General features: G+C 49.6%; 3 protein-coding genes across 5 annotated transcripts in view; 2 read left to right on the top strand and 1 right to left on the bottom strand.

Annotated features, from left to right (window-relative positions):
- The window catches only part of LOC136398687 (transmembrane protein 181), a 62,030-nt gene extending 58,299 nt beyond the window's left edge, over positions 1–3,731 (top strand). For all 3 annotated transcript variants that reach the window (XM_066372922.1, XM_066372920.1, XM_066372921.1), the window contains 4 exons: positions 268–350; positions 1,343–1,432; positions 2,930–2,996; positions 3,378–3,731. In XM_066372922.1, the coding sequence (XP_066229019.1) occupies positions 268–350; positions 1,343–1,432; positions 2,930–2,996; positions 3,378–3,456 (319 nt within the window). In that variant the 3' untranslated portion in view covers positions 3,457–3,731. The remainder of the gene's footprint in view (positions 1–267; positions 351–1,342; positions 1,433–2,929; positions 2,997–3,377) is intronic.
- Positions 3,732–7,875: 4,144 nt separating this feature from the next.
- LOC136398688 (dynein light chain Tctex-type 1) lies at positions 7,876–14,785 on the bottom strand. The gene is made up of 5 exons (XM_066372924.1): positions 14,693–14,785; positions 12,059–12,100; positions 8,848–8,971; positions 8,346–8,423; positions 7,876–8,062 (listed from the first exon to the last, which is right to left on the bottom strand). The coding sequence occupies exons 1-5, from the start codon at positions 14,717–14,719 to the stop codon at positions 7,992–7,994; spliced, it is 342 nt and encodes a 113-aa protein (XP_066229021.1). The 5' UTR covers positions 14,720–14,785; the 3' UTR covers positions 7,876–7,991.
- A 2,582-nt stretch (positions 14,786–17,367) lies between these two features.
- On the top strand, positions 17,368–22,605 carry LOC136398128 (transmembrane protein 181-like). The gene is made up of 5 exons (XM_066372533.1): positions 17,368–17,402; positions 17,701–17,783; positions 18,782–18,871; positions 20,362–20,428; positions 20,809–22,605. The coding sequence occupies exons 1-5, from the start codon at positions 17,368–17,370 to the stop codon at positions 20,885–20,887; spliced, it is 354 nt and encodes a 117-aa protein (XP_066228630.1). The 3' UTR covers positions 20,888–22,605.
- Positions 22,606–24,018: the final 1,413 nt, after the last annotated feature.

Here is a 24,018-nt window from a genome sequence, read left to right as displayed (position 1 = left end):
ACAGGAACTAAGCAAGTGAGAGACAGGGGTCAGCCAAGGTGGGTGCCAAGGCCCCCAGTTTGAGACTATGACGTGTCCGACATCAGGACTAGCTGACTGTCCCAGCGGCAGGCCCCCTAGTGGCAGAGATTGGGTGTGTGTGTGCCTGGACACATTTCCATGCAGCAAGAATAGTAACAAGACTAACTGTTAATAGGGTGAATGTAACAACTTCCTGGAGCCAGTGCTATTTCTGTATATTTCACATATTTCTCCCCCTTTTTTCAGCATCGTCATCCTTTATTTAAGGTTTGGAGCACAAGTATTGCAAGACAATTTTGTAGCTGAACTGTCAACTCACTACCAGAATTATATCCTTTTCATGAGAAGACATCAGGCCTCAGGAACGCCTTCTAGATGGAGTGGTTAGCGTGTTAGGTCTCTCAGCCTAGAGAAGAGGCACGTCCCCTCCTGTGGCCTGTACTGCAGAGCACCCAGGGGACCCCACACCTGTCTGCAGAGAGGTGTGTTCACTTTCCCCCGACAAATACACACACTCAGCCCCGAGACCTGTTGTTCCTCCACAGGCAATAGCCCGGCCTCCCGGTCCGTGACCAGGTAGATTCAGGCCCAGGGACCTTGTGTCTGTGGCCATTCTCGGCCTGTCTGACCAGTGCCCAGGGTTGTGGCAGTTAAGCCGGAGCCTGTCTGCAGGAAGGGCTCCTGACCCAGTGGGCCCTCCGTGTGTCTGCGTGGGCGCCTGTGGCCGGAGCCTGCACGGGACACCGTCAGGCACGTGGTAGGTAAGGGTGTGAGTCCACTCGCCCTGTGAGCGAGGGCCTCCCGGGCAGGCTTGGGGGTTACTCCTTTACATCTTGGGTTCTTTCCCTGGGGCCTCTTGCATCCTTAGAATTAATGCATGATTTTTCAAAGTTTCGTGAATGTCGCACTAACCTTTTCTCCGATTCTCAAAGGGTTTTGTAATCCAGAAAATGGGTAGGAATGACTGGTTTGGGGTCTGTGTCCAGTTCTTCACCTCATTCTTGATTCACCCCTACGTGGGCAGCCTTCCCGTCCTTTGCTGGATCACGCTGGGTCCATCCCCCTTGAGAGGTCCCATGGGTAGCAGAGAGCAGTTAACCTGACTTGCAGGGAACCGTGAAAGGTTACTGCAGCCTCTGGCCGTGGGCTTTCCCTGTGTGTCCCAAGGCCCGGCTTTGGGGCCCCGAGGTCTGTGGCGGTCAGCAGTAGTAGGAAGGGCCGTGGTGGTGAGAAGGAGCCGACAGGCGGGAAGCAGAGATGCTGACCAGTGTTGGATGTGGAGTGTCCAGGACGGCTTGCTTTCCTTGACAGTCAGTGTCACCAGCTGAATTCTTATCTTTCTATGGCTTGCTGAACTTTTACCTCTACACCTTGGCGTTTGTGTACTCTCCATCGAAGACTGCCCTGTATGGTAAGCCGCCCCGGGGTCAGACAGCTTGGAAGTTCAGGACCCGCCTCCTGGCTTTCCCGTTGGTGCCAGGGCCGTGACTCTGTCTTCGTTCTCTCGCAGAGAGACACGGTCACGTTATTTATTTTTTTATTTTTTTTATTTTTTTTACAGAGAGTCAGAGAGAGATTGCTAGGGACAGACAGACAGGAATAGAGAGAGATGAGAAGCATCAATCATTAGTTTTTCGTTGCGACTCCTTAGTTGTTCATTGATTGACTTCTCATATGTGCCCTGACCATGGAGCTACAGCAAACAGAGTAAGCCCTTGCTCAAGCCAGCGACCTTGGGTCCAAGCTGGCGAGCTTTGCTCAAACTAGATGAGCCCGTGCTCATGGTGACCTCAAGGTCTCGAACCTGAGTCCTCCGCATCCCAGTCCGATGCTCCGTTCACAGCGCCACCGCCTGGTCAGACCCACTTTATTTTTTATTTTCCTTATTAAGTGAGAGGCAGGGAGGCAGAGAGACAGGCTCCTTTGTACACTCCGACTGGGAACCACCTGGCAAGCCCCCTACCAGGCCATGCTCTGCCCATTTGGGGCCACTGCTCTATTACTCAGCAACCAAGCTATTTTAGTGCCTAAGGTGAGGCCATGGAGCCATCCTCAATGCCCAGGGCTACTTTGCTCGACTGTTCGAGTCATGACTGTAGAAGAAGAGGGGGGAGGGATGGAGAAGCAGATGGTCACTTCTCCTGTGTGCCCTGACTGGGAATCGAATCTGGGGCTTCCATATGCCTGGCTGATGCTCGACTGCCGAGCCAGCCAGCCAGCCAGGGCCCTGACACAGTCACTTTAAATAGCGATCCCAAGTTTCAGAACACAGCATGTGTCATGACAGCTCAGGATGAAAAAACCGTGAGGGGGTCCCAGCACAGGCATGGCCGTCAGCCACATGACAGAGTGTTGAATACTAGTGCTGTGACCACACAGAAGAATGTCAGAATGTCCAGCCCCCCCCCCCCCCCCCCCCCCCCCCAGGAAGCAAGACCAGAAACAACAGCTCAGTCGCACAGGGAACGAACAGGATGGGAGCTTCCTGGGCCCCGGGCAGGGGTCTAGCATGTCAGGACCGCCCTCTGACTTTTACATCTGTGACTTCTCAAAGCACCTCGTGAGAAAGTCTGACTTGATCCTCACGGGATAAAGGTGCAGCCCCTCCGGTTGAGGGATGGAGAAACACCTGCTGTGGCCCGAGGGATGGAGGGTGGGCCCAGGCCTGGCTTGGCTGCTCTCCTCCGAAGAGGCAGCTCCATGTGAGTGGCTCCCTGTGGGGGCGGCGCACTCCCGGGCACCTAGCGGGGACGCTGCCTGTGCAGGAGGTGGCACAGCAAGCTCAGGGCAGCATGACAGGTGTTGCGTTCCGGTCACACAGACAGTGGTGGCAGCTGGATCGGAATCCAGCTCTTTCCGACCGTCCTGCCAGGCTGATAACATGAAACACGCTCTTGTCGGTTTGCAGAGTCCCAGCTGAAGGACAACCCCGCGTTCTCCATGCTCAACGACTCTGACGACGATGTCATCTACGGGTAAGTCCCACCTCTGGAAGCCCCCCCCCCCCCCCGGGCGGGCGTTCATCCTGGTTTCCCACCTTTACTGAGCAGGGGGCTAATCGTTCCAGAATGATTTCCAAGGTATTATAACATTTCTTTAGCTGGCAGTGTCTTGTGGTTTTGTTTCTGTGTGTTTCAGGCTTAGATTCAGTGGTATCCTTTTTGCTGAACAGGCCCAGCAAGTGACCACAGAGAGGCCAGTTTCGTCTGGGCGAATGGCCCTGGTGGTGGAGGGGGGGCCCTACAGCTGGCGTTAGAGGAGGGAGCTGTGAGCTGCGTGCCTGTGAGCGTGGCTGTCAGTGCGGGAGGCTGAGAGCCATCCAGGCGGCCCCGTGTCAGCAGTCCCTTTTCTAACAGGAGTGACTATGAAGAAATGCCCCTGCAGAACGGCCAGGCCATCCGGGCCCAGTACAAGGAAGGCTCCGACAGCGACTGAGCTGGGTGGCCGGCACACCCAGTGGCCACCCCCGCCTTCCCCGTACCTGCCCGTGCTCAGACTCTCTTATAAGCAGAGTTCCTGGTCCTTATTTGTTTACATATTTCTGAAAGGAAAACCAAAACCCAGGACAAATGTTAAGTAACATCTGGCCAACTTTATTGTTAGAGTGGCTGCGTTTATTTGGGAAGAAAGACCATGGTCAATCGCCAAATTCTTTTTCAAACATTTCAGATGAGAGATAGCTTGCTTTCAGTGGTGGGGAGGGAATTACTCTTGTTTTGTTTGTTTGTTTTTTTCATTTTTCTAAAGCTGGAAACGGGGAGAGACAGTCACAGACTCCTGCATGCGCCCGACCGGGATCCACCCGGCACGCCCGCCAGGGGCAATGCTCTGCCCACCAGGGGGCGATGCTATGCCCGTCCTGGGCGTCGCCATATTGCGACCAGAGCCACTCTAGCGCCTGAGGCAGAGGCCACAGAGCCATCCCCAGCGCCCGGGCCTAATTTGCTCCAATGGAGCCTTGGCTGTGGGAAGGGAAGAGAGAGACAGAGAGGAAAGCTCAGCGGAGGGGTGGAGAAGCAAATGGGCGCTTCTCCTATGTGCCCTGGCCGGTAATCGAACCCGGGTTCTCCGTACGCTAGGCCGACGCTCTACCGCTGAGCCAACCGGCCAGGGCCTACTCTGTTTATAGTAAAAAGAATTAGGTACTTATTTAAAAATAACTTCCTAACTTCCAGTTCGTGGACAGCTCTTCTGAATGAGGTCCACAGCACGGCACCGTTCCTTTCCTGCGCTGCCCAGGGCTTCCAGTGCTTTGACCCTTTCAACTCCCAGGGAAGCCTGTTTGTGTGGCTGCCTCACCAGGGCGGTCCTCCGCCACTGAGGGGCCTGTGGCTCTGGATAACTGAGCACCTGAAGTGACCATAACTCCTGTTGATGTGAAATGGGGAGGTGGTGGTGGCAGATTCCAGCCCCTTGCCCACCCACGCAGTAGTGTTGTGGAGCGTGGAGGGGTCTGATAGGGTTTCTAAGGAAAGGGGAAGATAGGCTGCAGCTCCAGTGGGAAAGGTCTAGCTGCCATGTGGTGCTCCCGTGGTTGTGTGCACACGTGTGCACGTTACATACATGGATACATGTGTGTCCCTGTGGCCAGGTGGGGAGGAGAGTGTCCATTCAAGTACAGAAAGCAGGCATTTCTGCAGCTCTGCTGCAGTTGCCGCCCAGTAGGTTGGCTTTTTCAAAATGAAAGCTAAACAAACGGTTGGTTTGTTACAGATTCTTGACTGCCAAAAAGGGTTTGCAGTTTCTTATTTGGAGACTGGATGAAAGAAAGTAAAGCATTTTAGATGGTTTGTGGAAGAACGTCTTTGGGTAGAAGGTACCTGCTGGGACTGTCATATGGCCGCGGTCAGTGAGCCCCTGGATCGCCCTGGGGGAAGCGGTCTGGAGCTGCTGAATGTGGCATCACAGGGCCTGGGGCCTTCCCGTTCCTTCTGTCAGGCAGCTTAGAACTCTGTGCAGATGCTCCTTTGCTTTGGCTTTGACATGCTCAGTAGTGTCTCCACCTGTTAACATGGGATTCTGCAGACGTCCTGAGGGAGGCCCTCTTGGCAAGTACAGAGGTCTAGGACGATTGTTCTGCCCTGCAAACAGCACCTTCATCTCCTCCTGTGCATTAACTCTCAAATCCCAGCCTAGCCGAAAACTAGACTCCACTTAGGTAGTGCTGGGACCTTGCAGAGGTTCATGAGAGACTACTCACTACCACGCCACACTTTCTTTTTTAATTTAAATAGTAATGACAACATACCTTTAATGTGGATTCCATTTGTTTATAAAACGCTGTAAATATGAGTGCTTGAATTGAGCAACTGTATTATCGCAAGGGTAATTCAAATTTGTTTTTTTATATTTGCAATGGTGTGATTCTTTTGATTGTGTGCTCAGAGGTATTGGAAAATTTTGTTACCAAATTTCACAACCTCTGTTAAGACTAACTATAAATAATTTTATGTAAATTGATAAAAACTTCTACTGATTAATGTATTCTAGTATGCAATATAGTTTACATTTTAATCATTATAAAAATAATTGTCCATAATTAGGAATGCTGTTATCAGTAAATGTAAAATGTTTGAGGGCTTTGGCCGTACAACGTAGAACTCTTTAAAACCTGTTTCTGTCCTACAGTATCATGATAAACTGATGATTTATATCTTCATATATTGATTCACATGCCATCAAGTCAAGGAAATGAACAATATGGGCATATTTATTTACATTTTGTAACGAAGTTGGAAATAAAAAATTACAGAAGTACGGAAGGGGAAAAAAGGTTCTTAAATCATGCATTTTTAATTTCTCTTCCTGGAGTATGATCTATGTCAATGTAGTACCTAATCCATGTAAAATTTTGCTGAAAGTATACTTAGCATGTACTATATGTGCCGTTGGTGTTAGGTTAAAATGCTAAAGTCTGCCAGAAACTTTAGACAGTAGTAAATTTTTTTTTTCTTGGAGAGCATCAAAGTTTTGCAAACTGAAATTATAAAGTCAAAGGGCTAACTTTAATTCTTTCATGGTAACAGCTTAAATAAGATCATCTTTGGGATGAGTGTGTAGACCGGTCCCGTCTAGGGGAACCTGGAGGGCACTCACTGGGGTTTCCTTTTCCCTAGGGAGAGCGGCATTATCCGTGTGGGTAACCGGTCCGCTTGATTTACTATTAAATCATCACTGCAGCAAAGTGATGCGGGTCTCTCTCTCAACCCCATTGGAAAGGCTAGAGAAGGGGACACATAAAATACATTCAAGATTTGTCAGGCCGCTCCTGGACCGACTGCAGTAAGGTTAGATCCATTGTGTACACCCAGCCCACTACATGGGAACATAATTAAGACAAATGTCACCAGCCTCAAGTCTTTCATGAACTATTTAATAAAGGTATAGTCATGTTAAATAGGTTATAATGTGGTCAGTAACTTACTTCCTGGACTTCTTTTCACAGAGAAAAACACAAATCTACGGAAGGGATGATTAAAAGGGATGTCTAGTGAAGACTGGACTTAAAACACTAAAGTATATTTATGTATTTTAAGGGTATTAGAAACCAGTTGCCTTAGAGATTAGACTTTTGAAAAAAATCTTTTCCCCGGGCCAAAGGGAAGTTGCTTCCGTCTGTGACATCTCGTCCTGTTCACCGTAATTTTGTTTTAGATATACTGGTAACTCTCATGCCATACTATGAAACACAGGATCGTGTGCTACTGAAAACTGCCTTTTTACAAAGACTATAAATATCTGTAAATAAACCAAACTGAAGTTCAAGCTCCAAAGGAGAGAGCTGTGAATTAGACCCCGGAACTCTGTCCATGAGCACAGGCAACCTAGCTACAATGAGCACTGTAATCAATTAAAAGGTAATAAATGTTTATTTATGGCAAACTTTGGGAATGGCTTCATTTTGATATTTGGATACTACCTTTTGGGTAAATGTTAATAAATTTTTAATATTTGATCTTTTTTATGTATACTGATTTTTTTTGCTCTTTGCATATGGAGTTAAGTGAACTACTCACACATGAATGCGTCAGGGACGAGAGAGAGCTTTTCCTTTCGGCAGGCGAGTGGAGGTGCCGTTATCACCACGTTCCTGTGACTGGAGGAGTGCGATGAGGCCCCAAGGCCTGCATTTGAGGCCCACCTCCTCACTCACTCGGATATCCTCCAGACACTTTCTGATTCATAAATGATGGTGTGATTGTTACAGGCACAAAGTGAATGATTGGGAAGGCATTCTGCAAACCCTGAAAGACTACAGCATTTTTCTGTGGGTGTGACTGTTCCTGTACATAGAGAACACAGGAGCTGCAGACCCAGGCCCGTGTGCGCTTTAGCACCCCCTGGCTAGCGGAGTCAGCTTGCCTGCTTCCCACCGCCCAGGCTCCCTAGGAGGGGACTTGAGGATGAAGGGTGTGATTCCCCGGGCAGACAGAAGTCTAACCAGAACACAGCTAAGCTGCCCGGACCCTGGTCTCATGGGGGATGTTAGCAAATCCTAGGACTGGAGAGGGCCAAAGACAAATCGCAGCTTTGTTTTTTCACTTTTTACGGTTTTAGAGGTGCTGAGGCCGCTAAATATGAAGAATTCATCTGTGATACTATTTAGACTCTGAAGAAAAACACAAACTTTAAATTGGAATAATTTATTCTAACTTTTAAAAGTACAAAGTGTGAAAACTTAGCGTGAATGAGTAGAGAAAGTTTCACACTAGCAGATTTGAGCTTTTAGCACCTTTGAGCAGAAATCGAGTTAAGACAAGTGGCGGCCCAGGCTTCTACTGCCTATGCTGAACAACTCCTCTGACGAGGTGTGCCGACTGCAGAACAGTGCGGTCGTTTGGTGTTTTCTCTCCATTTTGAGAGTGCTACAAAAACAAAGAACGGGGAAGGTGCTCACTGAATTCACGGCTGGTGGTTAGCAGATGGAGGAGAGAGGGTGACAGAGGAGAAGAGCGCGGGCGACGACGAGGTCAGATGGACAGCCCGAAGGTGGTGATGATGCAGTACATGGTCTTGTTCTCCCACCGCACGGTGCAGCTCCCTGCGGGGCAGACGGGCAGTGGTCAGGAGGATGGCACCACCCGTCCCCAGTTCTCACCACAGGGCCGACACGCTCGAGTCTCCACCTCTGTGGAAAGCCTCTCTCTACAAAATGCTTTAAAAGGTGACTAACACGCATGCACCCCCAGACATGCGACAGCCCAGCACACAGGTCATAAAACACTGCTCTGGACAACCTAGATCTCAGAACAGTGCAAGAAGACACTGCAAACCCCTCAGGAAAATACCCAGACACCCTTGCGCCCAGTGAATGAGAACCATACCGTCAGTAGAGTTGTCCCAGAAGCAAGAACTCGCCGAGTGCAATCCTGCTCCGTTCTTCTGCATAATTACGCAGGTCACTTCAATGAAAACAGCTTTTATTAGCAAAATCTCCATGGCAACACAAATTCCCTTCTGCCACTTTTAGCATGTGCATGTTGATTTCATGGCTGAGGCTCATGATAAAAGTTCTAAGGGTAGATCGCCTCGTCCTACGACTTGGACAGCTCATGCACGTCCCTTTCCTTCCCTGGGCTCGTTCTACAGGCACCTGCCGTGAGATCCCGCAGCTGTCCCAGCGGCCACACAGGCCAGTTTAAGGCAGTACGACCTAAAGTAAAATCATGTGCACATCACAAGGGACACCTGTACCAGGAACTTGGAGGACGGGCTAACACCCGTCCCTCTTAACACTAACACCATCCCTCTCTTCTGACACCAGACCCTCCTCTGGTCAGTTCCCAGAACCAGCACCCACATATACAAGAAGCCCAGTCCCATTACCAATGTATTTAAATGGTTTTCCCAGCTTGCTGAGTTGGCTCAGAGTTTTTTCCACTACGTCATTGGTCCACTGGTTGACCTTGCTGTGCTGGTAGGCGCTGCCTCCGATGACACTTTCCACGGCCTGGAAGACAAAGCACAGAGGACGCCGTCAAGCAGGACACAGCCCCCAGACACCTTCGGGTGAGTAGGGAGCCCATCACCTTCAGAACAGCTGAGTCTGAATAAAGTGTAAGTTTATTTGTATTCACGAGTACTCCTTTGCATATATATTTTGTTAAATAACATCTTATTTAGGTTTTATACTTGTTTTTTAAGAATTCATAATTATATAGTGTCTGTTAACATTTTGACTTAATGTTGACTGTTGCTATTAGCACCTGGAGAATAGCAACAATTTTCCTACAACAGAAAATATTTTCCTTTGTCAATTCCTTTCTTAAAAGTATACTAGGTATAGGAATCTGTATCAGTTGTTCGTATGACTGACAGTATACAAACTTATCCAAATTCTCCTGTGTTTATAAATACTTCCTTTAGTCAGCATTTTCTGGGAATTTTTTGACCACATAAGGACATTTTTCAGATAAATGAAAAACAGCCTTATGTATCTTAAAATTTAAGTTGATGATGAATTCTTTCTTTCTTAGGAAACTCCCTGTCTTCTCTGTGTGCTGTTGGGGAGGGTGCATGCCGTAAGGGGTATTGAGGGTACGCAGGGTCCCTCGCCCCGACTCTGGCTCCAGTCTATGGTCAGGATATTCCTATTTTATGATTTTCTGGGCCTTCTGTGCTGATGCCAGTGCTCCGGCTTCTAATCTGTGTTCTTCTCCACTCCTCTTTTAACTTCTGCGCTAGAAACCAGAACGCGGAGTTTTATGACAATAGTGGCCTAAAACAGAAGTATTCGGTGCCTTTTGAGTTCTATGCTGGGGCACGCAGAGCAAGCCAGTGCCAGGGTCTGAGTTGTGCGCCTTTGGCGACGGGTCTGCTCCTTGGCATAAGCCCAGTGAGCCTGCTTTTGAGGAAGGAGGCACCGGCAGTCACACCCCAATTCCAGCCTACAGAACCCCTACTGCTCCCGGGACCACGAGCCATCACATGAAACCCAAGTCACCTGGCCCCCTGCTGCCTCCACCCACAGCCCACTGCCCGTTCTACCACAGCTCCTGCGTTCCCTGTCAGGTTCTTCCCCTCCGCAGCTCAGGGCACAACATGGGGCCAGGGGCCCTGGTTTAAAGGGGCCAGGTTATTACTAGATCTCGGCTCCGTCCAAGAACCTTTGCTCAAGCTACAGCTCAAACTCTGGGGACCCTCCACACACACTTTGGGAGTCACTGTTTTTCAGGGAAGGAGAAAAACCTGCCTCCCATTTTGGACCCACCCAATAGTTCAAATAGCTCGAGTAGCCATTTCCCTCAGCAGAGGAAAGCTGTCGAGGCTGGTGCTCACGGGAAAGTCACACCAGAGTGCTCCACACTTCCAGCGACACTGGCAAGGTCGGCCTCAGCTACACTGCTGCCTGGGAACCCAGTCACAGCCACTGCAGAAAACTGGGGCCAAAGGCTACTTCCTCACCAACGCCCCTCCCACAGGTCTGCTGTGATTCGACCACCTTCCAGCGCCCCCCACCCCTTCCATGGGAAAAACTATTAGACGAAGATGAATGTATAAATATATATACGGTAGAACGCAGTCACTCTGTTTTTTTTTTGTTTTTTTTTATTTTTTTCTTTTCTTCTGAAGTTGGAAACGGAAAGACAGTCAGACAGACTCCTGCATGCGCCCGACCGGGATCCACCCGGCATGCCCGGCATGCCCACCAGCGGCGACGCTCTGCCCACCAGGGGGCGATGCTCTGCCCCTCCCGGGGCGTCGCTCTGCAGCAACCAGAGCCACTCTAGCGCCCGGGGCAGAGGCCAAGGAGCCATCCCCAGCGCCCGGGCCATCTTTGCTCCAATGGAGCCTCGGCTGCGGGAGGGGAAGAGAGACAGAGAGGAAGGAGGGGGTGGGGGTGGAGAAGCAAATGGGCGCCTCTCCTATGTGCCCTGGCCGGGAATCGAACCCGGGTCCCCCGCGTGCCAGGCCGACGCTCTAGCGCTGAGCCCACCGGCCAGGGTCGTCACTTTGTTTTTGACGTTCACGGAACTAGGCTGTGGCTCTTGACCACTCTGGCAGCAGCCAGTCATCTGCATTAGGATCAATTCCACATCAAACGTGCCTCAAACGGGGCTGTTCCTCTCAGACCATCTGCTGGCTTTCTTTGAGCCAGTGGCTGCCCTGCCTGTTCCCCTCACTCCTGCAGGCCCCCTCCACGCGCCCCTGCTGGGCCGTGTGGCCCCTCTTCGCTGAGTTCGTGCTGTCCCAACTCTGGAGTCCAGCTCTGAACCCACCACCTACCGTGCAGTGACCGCACGGGGAGTGCAAGGTCACTTGTCCGACGTGGCTATCTGAGCAGCGCCTGCCCTTTCTGCCCCTACAAGTAAACTCCGTGACGGTCAGTCCTCTGCGTGCCCCCTTGATTTGTCTTTTTATTTACTGGCTGATTTTTTAGAGAGGGGAAGGGAGAGCAGGAGTCAGAGACATCGAGCTGCTCCTGTATGTGCCCTGACCGGCATCGAACCGGCAACCTCTGCGCTTCAGGACAGTGCTCTACCCAACCAGCTATCCAGCTCGGGCGACGGATTTTCTTTATTCAATGAAGACTAGCTGTCGATTTTTTGTCTCCCATTCTCATTACCAAGGGAAACAACCTGGTCAATGAGAAAGTGGGCAGTATAGGAATGTAAGAAAAATAAAACAAGCCTCAACTGAACCAACAGGAGGCCTTAAGGAACTGGCAGCTGGCTCAGTTTTTACATCCACTCTTTCTTCACTAAACACTGGAAACAGTTACTTGTATACCACCAGTCTTTCATGCTATAGTTATAGACTCAAGCCTTAGTAATATTCAACACTAATGCTTGTATATAAAAGTTCCTGTCTGATTTTAAATATATTTTACCCAATAAACACTCCAACCATACATACACGTAGTTTCTACAATATGGGAGTAAGTCTTATCTAGATATTCAATGAAGTAAAAACTGTTATTTGAAATGCCAAAACACAGGCTCCACTGAAACAATTCCAAGACAGTGTTTAAAACACATTCTTTCACTCATACAAGCCATTAATCAAGTATTTAAAAAGTAGGCATTTCTCCTCTTACCTCTTTTACAATGCTGCTCACTTCATCAACAATAAAAGTCGCCTGAAAGGAAAAAAAATGAGCTAAGTTTGATTTAAAAGATTCATACCCACTGTAGCATTGATAAATGCAAATTTTGGCAAGAAGCATACTTTAGAAATGAAGACCTTAGAAAGGATCTAACGGAACTGTTCATTTTACTGAGGAAAACACGACAGAAAGACTCAGAAACACTAAGTGGCTCTGAGCATCACAGAGCTGGGAGTAGCAGTCGGGAGACTACAATTCATGTATTCATAATATCAAAGGTTGTTTTACTTTGGCTGTGATCATGCCATGATCCAAACGACTGACTTGAAACTAGAATTTAATAATCTCTCCATCCATTTCAGCTAGGATCACTGACAAAAAACAAAGTTAATGAGTTATTGACTTGTATAAATTAACTGACTTTCCCTGATATAAACCGATAAGGAAGCTTGAAACTTAAGATGTTCGGGGTTGTTTTTCTTTCTCAGCGCTGTCCTACTTTGGGGACTAGACAACCAGCTGCTAGCACAGCCATGAGGTCGGAATGGGTGAGGTGGGCTGCCAGTGGTAGTCTAGTGCCAGGAGTTTATAAGTGGCTTTATTTTCTTTCTTTTTACGTGTGGTACATATGAATGGGTACAGGTGTCACCTGAATCCTGGGAACAGTGCTCAGCTCTGAACATGCCTTGTGGAGGGCCACCCTGAGCGCTCAGTCAGTGTGCGCATCCTGGGGACGAAGGCAGCAGGCCCTGCCTCCGACACAAAGTTTTCTTCCCTGCTGTCGGCTGACCGCCATGGCCTGTTCCAGCGAGGCCCCTTTCTTTCTGGGCAGATCAAACACGGATGGCTGGAAGCCCTCTCACCTGCTCCAATCAGAAGTCAGACTTGGGAGTCCAAGTACCTTAGAGATTAAATTACTTCTCAAAGTTTAGAGGATCCTCCAAGGGACTTCAAAGACCCTAAACCATACAGGAAGGTCCCTAGATTACTTCCTGTGTGGTTAAAATATGAAAAAGCTTGAAGGGCATTTCAGTGGCCTTTTTGTGGGAAGCAGAGCAGGTGTCCAGAATCCACGGGGCAGTTTCAACTTCTGCGGGCAAGAGAAACAGTGACTCGAGAGTAGTTATTGAGGCCTAGGTGTCTACATGGAGTTAGGGGAGACGCAGAAAAGGCCTGGGTCAGAGGATGTCAGGAGGACTGGCACAAATTAATGAGAACTGAAGACGTGCCCACTGGAAGGAACAGTCATGGCTGCATCCCTGCAGAGCTGTAGCTTGTTGTCAACACAGGCCACTCTGTTAAGCCCCTTCTTTTCCCAGACCTGCAACTGAGCCCTGGAATAATGAAGTCACTCGGCCACCTCACTGAGGAGAGCCAGAATTAGGGTGCACAATATTCCAATGCCAGCAGTAAAGGCTTTCTCTGACTCTGCCATTTCCTTTTCTATAGTTGTACTCAATATTCCTATTACACGAGTCATTTCCCAATATTACGTCAGCTAACAATCTGCAGGGAAAAGCTGCTTCTGAAACCTGTCTTCTCATGATCCTTCGCTGGGTTGCGACCAGCATTCAAACTCTGCTGGTGATGCGGGCGCAGCGCTTCTGCTTGTTAAATCATATCAACACTGAAATCTAAGATCAGTCCTTAAGCCTTCTCTATCTGTTGCCTTCGAAACAGTAACAATGTCAAACCTTACCAAACTTACCTACAGTTTTTATTTTTGACAGGCTGCATAGTGCATAGGACTCAATTTATTTGAATTTCAACAAAAACTTTAGCAAGAAGAAAATGGGCAACCATTCTTCCAAAGTAGGAGCAGCCATCAGCTGTGTTCCCTGAACGCTGCTTTTTAGCCAGAAAGAAGCCCCCTTTAACAGCACTCAGCTACAATGAGTGTCTTCTGCTCGGCCAAGAACGGTAGGCTGTCCCCTGCTTCTTCACAGAGGCAAGGAGAGCCTCTGTCCCCACAAACAGGGGCTCTCTTTCCCCCTTCTCCAACTCAGTCAGCGACGGGGCCCGGGTGGGAGTGCGCATGGCACTGCAGCGCAAGGTGGGGACCGGCAGACAAAGGCAGGTCCTCCTATCGTGCGCTTCTGCATTTTGCAGACAGCCCGAGCATCCGATCCGCAAACGAAGGGACCTGAGAGACGGGACTGCACGGGCGTGTCACGCGTGCCTGTTACTCTGGAGTCCCACGTTAAAGACGGTCCCAGCCAGGGACCTTGTCTCCCACCCCTGGACGAGCAGCCGGTCCTGCAGCACTGAGTACGAGGGGCCCGCGGGTGTGGAGGGACGGGGCGCGCCCCGCGCCGGCAGTGCCTTTGTCGCCCCGCCCCCCCGCAAGTTGATTGACAACACCCGGGGCAGGCCAGGCCGGGCCGGGGTCACCGCAACCGCTCCCCCCACCCCCCTGCACGCTGATTCACAACACCCGGGGCGGCCGGGCCGGGGTCACCGCAACCACTCGGCAGGGGGCCGGAGTCGCCAGCCTGCGCGGGGGACGACCCCTCCCGGCGTCCTGACGCCACCCGGGTACTCACACACACACCCACTTGGCTGCCGCCGCCCACCTGGCCCGGCGACCCCGGCCTCCACCCTTCCAGTCGCCGACCCGGCGGTTACCTCTTCGGAACTCTGAAAGTCTTCCATCTTCCCTCCGACGCGTCGCCGCCGCCTCGCGGAGAGGAGCGCAGTGCGCCGGCGCACTTAGGCCCCGCCCCGCCTTCCTGGCCACGCCCTCTTTGGTCCCGCCCTCCTCGCTCGAGGGCCGGACCCTCCCCGCAGTGCGTCTGACGCACGGGGACACGAGGTCGTCTCTCCTCTCGTCCTCCCCGATTGGTGGTTTCCACGGGAGCCTGTCTGAGTATCCTGCCCGCGGACTAGACCGCAGCAAGTAAAACAAATGCACGAAGCCAGTTCGGGAGGGGAGAGTCGTCCTGGCCTCTTCCGAGTCTAGCCTGTTCTGTAACGTCTGGGTTAATCTGCATATCCAGATGGGCTTGGGCTCCTGGTAACAAATGGTAATGTGACTTCTGACCTTGATGGGCAGCGTGAGATACTGATTCCAGCCCCTCGGGGCTCCAAGGTTAGGAACCTTTAGTTCTGATGGAAACTTTCCTTCCTTTGGAGAGGCAAGTTTCCCATATAATTTATTTTTATTTTAAGCACCATTTAAAAAAACATTTTTGGATGTTAAATCTGGTAAAATGCTACGCACTTTCTGGCTGCCTTTATCCGTAATGACATACACTTGACGTGTGTACAGCAGTCCTTATGCAAATCAGCACTTGCACAGGGCTCTGATTCTCCAAGAAGGGCTGGGATGTAGTCACCTGCTTGCATGGACTCCGAGGTTAAGATCTTGGACTTTGCAGACTGCTTTTCTGGTTTCACCATACCCCTGAAGTCAAGCTGTAACTTCTTAACTCTCAGAGGCCCAGCTGCTGAAACCCACATCCCATCCCCCACCCGGGGAGAGCTGACCACGAGACCTGGGAGTAGGTGGGATTAAGCTGCAGGGTCCATATTCAGCCCATCGGCAACCTTTGTTGTTTGTACGGTATTGAATCTCATTTTCATGCAGGCGGAATCTGTTTTATTCACTGTCACTTCAATTGTGCCTGGCACGTAGTAGGTAGAGACACAATGAAATTGTATTGAATGGATGCACGCTCTCCCCACAGGTGTTAGTGCTGCCCATACCCAAGAGCAGAGAGCTGGGGAGAGGAGGAAGGTACAATTGCCTGCCTCCTTTTAGGAAACTGGGGTGGGGAGAAGAGGGCAGAGCTGGGAAGAACACAGGCTGCTGGACACCTGGCCTGAACAAGGAGACCTGCTGGTGGGACTGGGTGCTTTCCAACACCTGGTTTCTGCTTCTCGAATTCTGAACATGATTTACTTTTTGAGTTTTGTTCTCTTCCCATTATCTGGCTTCGTCTCACCTGTTCCAGTATTTGTCTTGTGCCTCATGGTCTACATGTGATTCTAATTCTGACGTGTCTTTGTTTTGTCTTCCTGACACCCCAGCTGCCCCTGAGATCCCTGTTAGGTGTTCTCCTTTCCCTTGAGCCCACCTTCCCGGTTCCGGGCCCTCAGTGGCACCACGCTTCTGAAAAGGGGCCCTTTCATTCTCTTCCAGGTTTCTCCTCCGCTGAGGACACGGAGGAGCTGCATGTCTCAGAATGATGTGCAAAGTGAGAGTGAGCAGGCAGACGAGGTTTAGAACATATTTTAAGAATTGTGCCACAGCCTTTTAGGAACTTCTTGGTCCCAATAAGCGTCCTGAATGACGGGAGGATGGTTAGTCAGCAATGCAGAGCCCTAGCGATGTCATAACGGACAATCACCGCATGTAAGAAATCAACAGAAAACATGTAGATGTGAATTCTAAAAGACTTACATGACCTTAGCTTTTATGTATTGGGTACCACTCTCCAATTATAACCATCCAAGAACATTCGTTAACTGCTCATGGTGTACAGCATATTGCGTCTGTCCCAGAAGTGGGTAAGTCGGTCTGTTTATATTGTGAACTCTTTATTTACTTTTTCTTCTTCTTAGTTTACTGTTTTAAACAAACTTACATTAAGCACTGGCTTTGTGCCAGTCTGAAGTGGCGCTGAGGCTACAAAGTTGACTAAGAGATGTCTCCATGGAAAGTTTTTTAAAACTACTTTTCTGTAAGTAGGATTTGAATTCTCTGGGCTCAGTGATGTTGTAGCTCTTGGGAAAATGCAGCAATATGGCATTGTATTGTGGGTGTCCACTCTGGGGGGGCTGAGGAATTTCAAATCACTGGGACTAGCTGCCATTACCAGCTCCCCCGACTGCCCAGGAGTGGATGTCCAACACACTCATAGCTAGCTGCTCGTGAACCTCTGGGACCCAGCCACATTTTAGAGTAATGGTTAGTTTCTACGCAGTCAATCAGCGGAGTAATCTTGGGTTTGCCTTTCAATCTGGGAGTCAGCCGTAGGTTGGCAGGTACTGCATGCTTTCTTCCTTTGAGCCAAGTCTCTTAACTACGGACTCTTTAGACATAGGGATTGACGTTGCCAATGCCTTTATTTAGCAAGTGCGAGCCTAATAACCCTAGCCCTGTCACCTCGGGTGGTAAGTCAACGGGCACCATTGAGTCTCACAGTGCTGCCTGTGATGTGCGCTCCCCACCATCCAGGTGCAACCCTCTGGATGTTCGAGTGGTTCTTCCTTTTTCTGTGCCTAGGAGAGTGTTCCTGAGACACACTGTGGAGTCGTGCCAAGCCAGGAATACTGGTGGTAATACAGTGAAGCCGACAATGCCGAAACCCTCCAGTCTGAGGGATTTGAGGCTGTAAGGAGGAGAAGACAAAGCTGTGGCCGACACACACCTGAGGTGAGACTCCAGGCTGAGGAATGACATGCTCGTGAGATGCTGTCAGCTGGGAGACTGTGATGTGTCCGACATCAGGACTAGCTGACTGTCCCAGCGGCAGGCCCCCTAGCGGCAGAGATTGGGTGTGTGTGTGCCTGGACACATTTCCATGCAGCAAGAATAGTAACAAGACTAACTGTTAATAGGGTGAATGTAACAACTTCCCGGAGCCAGTGCTATTTCTGTGTATTTCACATATTTCTCCCCCTTTTTTCAGCATCGTCATCCTTTATTTAAGGTTTGGAGCACAAGTATTGCAAGATATTTTTGTAGCTGAACTGTCAACTCACTACCAGAATTATATCCTTTTCATGAGAAGACATCAGGCCTCAGGAACGCCTTCTAGATGGAGTGGTTAGCGTGTTAGGTCTCTCAGCCTCGAGAAGAGGCACGTCCCCTCCTGTGGCCTGTACTGCAGAGCACCCAGGGGCCCCCACACCTGTCTACAGAGAGGTGTGCTCACTGTCCCCATACACATACTCACACACACTCAGCCCCGAGACCTGTTGTTCCTCCACAGGCGGTAGCCCGGCCGCCCGGTCCGTGACCAGGTAGATTCAGGCCCAGGGACATAGTGTCTGTGGTCATTCTCGGCCTGTCTGACCAGTGCCCAGGGTTGTAGAAGTTAAGCCGGAGCCTGTCTGCAGGAAGGGCTCCTGACCCAGCGGGCCCTCCGTGTGTCTGCGTGGGCGCCTGTGGCCGGAGCCTGCACGGTACACTGTCGGGCACGTGGTAGGGTAAGTGTGTGTGTCCACTTGCCCTGTGAGCGAGGGCCTCCCAGGGAGGCTTGGGGGTTCCTCCTTTACATCTTGGGTTCTTTCCCTGGGGCCTCTTGCATCCTTAGAATTAATGCATGATTTTTCAAAGTTTCGTGAATGTCACACTAACCTTTTCTCCGATTCTCAAAGGGTTTTGTAATCCAGAAAATGGGTAGGAATGACTGGTTTGGGGTCTGTGTCCAGTTCTTCACCTCATTCTTGATTCACCCCTACGTGGGCAGCCTTCCCGTCCTTTGCTGGATCACGCTGGGTCCATCCCCCTTGAGAGGTCCCATGGGTAGCAGAGAGCAGTTAACCTGACTTGCAGGGAACAGTGAAAGGTTACTGCAGCCTCTGACCGTGGGCTTTCCCTGTGGTGTTCCAAGGCCTGGCTCTGGGGCCCCGAGGTCTGCGGCAGTCAGCAGTAGTAGGAAGGGCCGTGGTGGTGAGAAGGAGCCCACAGGCGGGAAGCAGAGATGCTGACCAGTGTTGGATGTGGAGTGTCCAGGACGGCTTGCTTTCCTTGACAGTCAGTGTCACCAGCTGAATTCTTATCTTTCTATGGCTTGCTGAACTTTTACCTCTACACCTTGGCGTTTGTGTACTCTCCATCGAAGACTGCCCTGTATGGTAAGCCGCCCCGGGGTCAGACAGCTTGGAAGTTCAGGACCCGCCTCCTGGCTTTCCCGTTGGTGCCAGGGCCGTGACTCTGTCTTCGTTCTCTCGCAGAGAGACACGGTCACGTTATTTATTTATTTATTTATTTTATTTTTTTTACAGAGAGTCAGAGAGAGATTGCTAGGGACAGACAGACAGGAATGGAGAGAGATGAGAAGTGTCAATCATTGGTTTTTCATTGCGACACCTTAGTTGTTCATTGATTGACTTCTCATATGTGCCCTGACCATGGAGCTACAGCAAACAGAGTAAGCCCTTGCTCAAGCCAGCGACCTTGGGTCCAAGCTGGCGAGCTTTGCTCAAACCAGATCAACCCGTGCTCATGGGGATCTCGAGGTCTCGAACCTGAGTCCTCCGCATCCCAGTCCGATGCTCCGTTCACTGCGCCACAGCCTGGTCAGACCCACTTTATTTTTTATTTTCCTTATTAAGTGAGAGGCAGGGAGGCAGAGAGACAGGCTCCTTTGTACACTCCGACTGGGAACCACCTGGCAAGCCCCCTACCAGGCCATGCTCTGCCCATTTGGGGCCACTGCTCTGTTACTCAGCAACCAAGCTATTTTAGTGCCTAAGGTGAGGCCATGGAGCCATCCTCAATGCCCAGGGCTACTTTGCTCGACTGTTCGAGTCATGACTGTAGAAGAAGAGGGGGGAGGGATGGAGAAGCAGATGGTCACTTCTGTGTGCCCTGACGGGGAATCGAATCTGGGGCTTCCATATGCCTGGCTGATGCTCGACTGCCGAGCCAGCCAGCCAGCCAGGGCCCTGACACAGTCACTTTAAATAGCGATCCTAAGTTTCAGAACACAGCATGTGTCATGACAGCTCAGGATGAAAAAACCGTGAGGGGGTCCCAGCACAGGCATGGCCGTCAGCCACATGACAGAGTGTTGAATACTAGTGCTGTGACCACGCAGAAGAATGTCAGAATGTCCAGCCCCCCCCCCCCCCCCCCCCCAGGAAGCAAGACCAGAAACAGAACAGCTCAGTCGCACAGGGAACGAACAGGATGGGAGCTTCCTGGGCCCCGGGCAGGGGTCTAGCATGTCAGGACCGCCCTCTGACTTTTACATCTGTGACTTCTCAAAGCACCTCGTGAGAAGTCTGACTTGATCCTCACGGGATAAAGGTGCAGCCCCTCCGGTTGAGGGATGGAGAAACACCTGCTGTGGCCCGAGGGATGGAGGGTGGGCCCAGGCCTGGCTTGGCTGCTTTCCTCCGAAGAGGCAGCTCCATGTGAGTGGCTCCCTGCAGGGGCGGCGCACTCCCGGGCACCTAGCGGGGACGCTGCCTGTGCAGGAGGTGGCACAGCAAGCTCAGGGCAGCATGACAGGTGTTGCGTTCCGGTCACACAGACAGTGGTGGCAGCTGGATCGGAATCCAGCTCTTTCCGACCGTCCTGCCAGGCTGATAACATGAAACACGCTCTTGTCGGTTTGCAGAGTCCCAGCTGAAGGACAACCCCGCGTTCTCCATGCTCAACGACTCTGACGACGATGTCATCTACGGGTAAGTCCCACCTCTGGAAGGCCCCCCCCCCCCCGGGCGGGCGTTCATCCTGGTTTCCCACCTTTACTGAGCAGGGGGCTAATCGTTCCAGAATGATTTCCAAGGTATTATAACATTTCTTTAGCTGGCAGTGTCTTGTGGTTTTGTTTCTGTGTGTTTCAGGCTTAGATTCAGTGGTATCCTTTTTGCTGAACAGGCCCAGCAAGTGACCACAGAGAGGCCAGTTTCGTCTGGGCGAATGGCCCTGGTGGTGGTGGGGGGGCCCTACAGCTGGCGTTAGAGGAGGGAGCTGTGAGCTGCGTGCCTGTGAGCGTGGCTGTCAGTGCGGGAGGCTGAGAGCCAGCCAGGCGGCCCCGTGTCAGCAGTCCCTTTTCTAACAGGAGTGACTATGAAGAAATGCCCCTGCAGAACGGCCAGGCCCTCCGGGCCCAGTACAAGGAAGGCTCCGACAGCGCCTGAGCTGGGTGGCCGGCACACCCAGTGGCCACTCCCACCTTCCCCGTACCTGCCCGTGCTCAGACTCTCTTATAAGCAGAGTTCCTGGTCCTTATTTGTTTACATATTTCTGAAAGGAAAACCAAAACCCAGGACAAATGTTAAGTAACATCTGGCCAACTTTATTGTTAGAGTGGCTGCGTTTATTTGGGAAGAAAGACCATGGTCAATCGCCAAATTCTTTTTCAAACATTTCAGATGAGAGATAGCTTGCTTTCAGTGGTGGGGAGGGAATTACTCTTGTTTATAGTAAAAAGAATTAGGTACTTATTTAAAAATAACTTCCTAACTCCCAGTTCGTGGACAGCCCTTCTGAATGAGGTCCACAGCACGGCACCGTTCCTTTCCTGCGCTGCCCAGGGCTTCCAGTGCTTTGACCCTTTCAACTCCCAGGGAAGCCTGTTTGTGTGGCTACCTCACCAGGGCGGTCCTCCGCCACTGAGGGGCCTGTGGCTCTGGATAACTGAGCACCTTAAGTGACCGTAACTCCTGTTGATGTGAAATGGGGAAGTGGTGGTGGCAGATTCCAGCCCCTTGCCCACCCACGCAGTAGTGTTGTGGAGCATGGAGGGGTCTGATAGGGTTTCTAAGGAAAGGGGAAGATAGGCTGCAGCTCTAGTGGGAAAGGTCTAGCTGCCATGTGGTGCTCCCGTGGTTGTGTGCACACGTGTGCACGTTACATACATGGATACATGTGTGTCCCTGTGGCCAGGTGGGGAGGAGAGTGTCCATTCAAGTACAGAAAGCAGGCATTTCTGCAGCTCTGCTGCAGTTGCCGCCCAGTAGGTTGGCTTTTTCAAAATGAAAGCTAAACAAACGATTGGTTTGTTACAGATTCTTGACTGCCAAAAAGGTTTTGCAGTTTCTTATTTGGAGACTGGATGAAAGAAAGTAAAGCATTTTAGATGGTTTGTGGAAGAACGTCTTTGGGTAGAAGGTACCTGCTGGGACTGTCATATGGCCACGGTCAGTGAGCCCCTGGATCGCCCTGGGGGAAGCGGTCTGGAGCTGCTGAATGTGGCATCACAGGGCCTGGGGCCTTCCCGTTCCTTCTGTCAGGCAGCTTAGAACTCTGTGCAGATGCTCCTTTGCTTTGGCTTTGACATGCTCAGTAGTGTCTCCACCTGTTAACATGGGATTCTGCAGACGTCCTGAGGGAGGCCCTCTTGGCAAGTACAGAGGTCTAGGACGATTGTTCTGTCCTGCAAACAGCACCTTCATCTCCTCCTGTGCATTAACTCTCAAATCCCAGCCTAGCCGAAAACTAGACTCCACTTAGGTAGTGCTGGGACCTTGCAGAGGTTCATGAGAGACTACTCACTACCACGCCACACTTTCTTTTTTAATTTAAATAGTAATGACAACATACCTTTAATATGGATTCCATTTGTTTATAAAACGCTGTAAATATGAGTGCTTGAATTGAGCAACTGTATTATCGCAAGGGTAATTCAAATTTGTTTTTTTATATTTGCAATGGTGTGATTACTTCTTTTGATTGTGTGCTCAGAGGTATTGGAAAATTTTGTTACCAAATTTCACAACCTCCGTTAAGACTAACTATAAATAATTTTATGTAAATTGACAAAAACTTCTACTGATTAATGTATTCTAGTATGCAATATAGTTTACATTTTAATCATTATAAAAATAATTGTCCATAATTAGGAATGCTGTTATTGGAAAATTTTGTTACCAAATTTCACAACCTCTGTTAAGACTAACTATAAATAATTTTATGTAAATTGACAAAAACTTCTACTGATTAATGTATTCTAGTATGCAATATAGTTTACGTTTTAATCATTATAAAAATAATTGTCCATAATTAGGAATGCTGTTATCAGTAAATGTAAAATGTTTGAGGGCTTTGGCCGTACAACGTAGAACTCTTTAAAACCTGTTTCTGTCCTACAGGATCATTATAAACTGATGATTTATATCTTCATATACTGATTCACATGCCATCAAGTCAAGGAAATGAACAATATGGGCATATTTATTTACTTTTTGTAACGAAGTTGGAAATAAGAAAAAATTACAAAAGTACGAAAGGGGAAAAAAGGTTCTTAAATCATGCATTTTTAATTTCTCTTCCTGGAGTATGATCTATATCAACGTAGTACCTAATCCATGTAAAATTTTGCTGAAAGTATACTTAGCATGTACTATATGTGCCGTTGGTGTTAGGTTAAAATGCTAAAGTCTGCCAGAAACTTTAGACAGTAGTAAATTTTTTTTTTCTTGGAGAGCATCAAAGTTTTGCAAACTGAAATTATAAAGTCAAAGGGCCAACTTTAGTTCTTTCATGGTAACAGCTTAAATAAGATCATCTTTGGGATGAGTGTGTAGACCGGTCCCATCTAGGGGAACCTGGAGGGCACTCACTGGGGTTTCCTTTTCCCTAGGGAGAGCGGCATTATCCGTGTGGGTAACTGGTCCGCTTGAGTTACTATTAAATCATCACTGCAGCAAAGGGATGCGGGTCTCTCTCTCAAGCCCCATTGGAAAGGCTAGAGAAGGGGACACATAAAATACATTCAAGATTTGTCAGGCCGCTCCTGGACCGACTGCAGTAGGGTTAGATCCATTGTGTACACCCAGCCCACTACATGGGAACATAATTAAGACAAATGTCACCAGCCTCAAATCTTTCATGAACTATTTAATAAAGGTATAGTCATGTTAAATAGGTTATAATGTGGTCAGTAGCTTACTTCCTGGACTTCCTTTCACAGAGAAAAACACAAATCTACGGAAGGGATGATTAAAAGGGATGTCTAGTGAAGACTGGACTTAAAACACTAAAGTATATTTATGTATTTTAAGGGTATTAGAAACCAGTTGCCTTAGAGATTAGACTTTTGAAAAAAATCTTTTCCCCGGGCCAAAGGGAAGTTGCTTCCGTCTGTGACATCTCGTCCTGTTCACCATAATTTTGTTTTAGATATACTGGTAACTCTCATGCCATACTATGAAACACAGGATCGTGTGCTACTGAAAACTGCCTTTTTACAAAGACTATAAATATCTGTAAATAAACCAAACTGAAGTTCAAGCTCCAAAGGAGAGAGCTGTGAATTAGACCCCGGAAC

Source organism: Saccopteryx leptura, chromosome 3, assembly GCF_036850995.1.
Source record: "Saccopteryx leptura isolate mSacLep1 chromosome 3, mSacLep1_pri_phased_curated, whole genome shotgun sequence".
Taxonomy (NCBI): domain Eukaryota; kingdom Metazoa; phylum Chordata; class Mammalia; order Chiroptera; family Emballonuridae; genus Saccopteryx; species Saccopteryx leptura.
The sequence above is the reverse complement of the archived record's forward strand: the minus strand, read 5'-3'. Positions and strand labels throughout refer to the sequence as shown.

Coding starts and splice junctions, on each gene's coding strand:
- LOC136398688 (XM_066372924.1), bottom strand. CDS start 14,719: ATGGAAGACTTTCAGAGTTCCGAAGAG. Junction 8,972..12,058: donor TGAGCAGCATTGTAAAAGAG/GTAAGAGGAGAA, acceptor TTTGTCTTCCAG/GCCGTGGAAAGTGTCATCGG. Junction 8,424..8,847: donor AAAACCATTTAAATACATTG/GTAATGGGACTG, acceptor TTTTCATTGAAG/TGACCTGCGTAATTATGCAG.
- LOC136398128 (XM_066372533.1), top strand. CDS start 17,368: ATGCCGAAACCCTCCAGTCTGAGGGATTTGAGGCT. Junction 17,784..18,781: donor GTCAACTCACTACCAGAATT/ATATCCTTTTCA, acceptor AGTCAGTGTCAC/CAGCTGAATTCTTATCTTTC. Junction 20,429..20,808: donor GACGACGATGTCATCTACGG/GTAAGTCCCACC, acceptor CTTTTCTAACAG/GAGTGACTATGAAGAAATGC.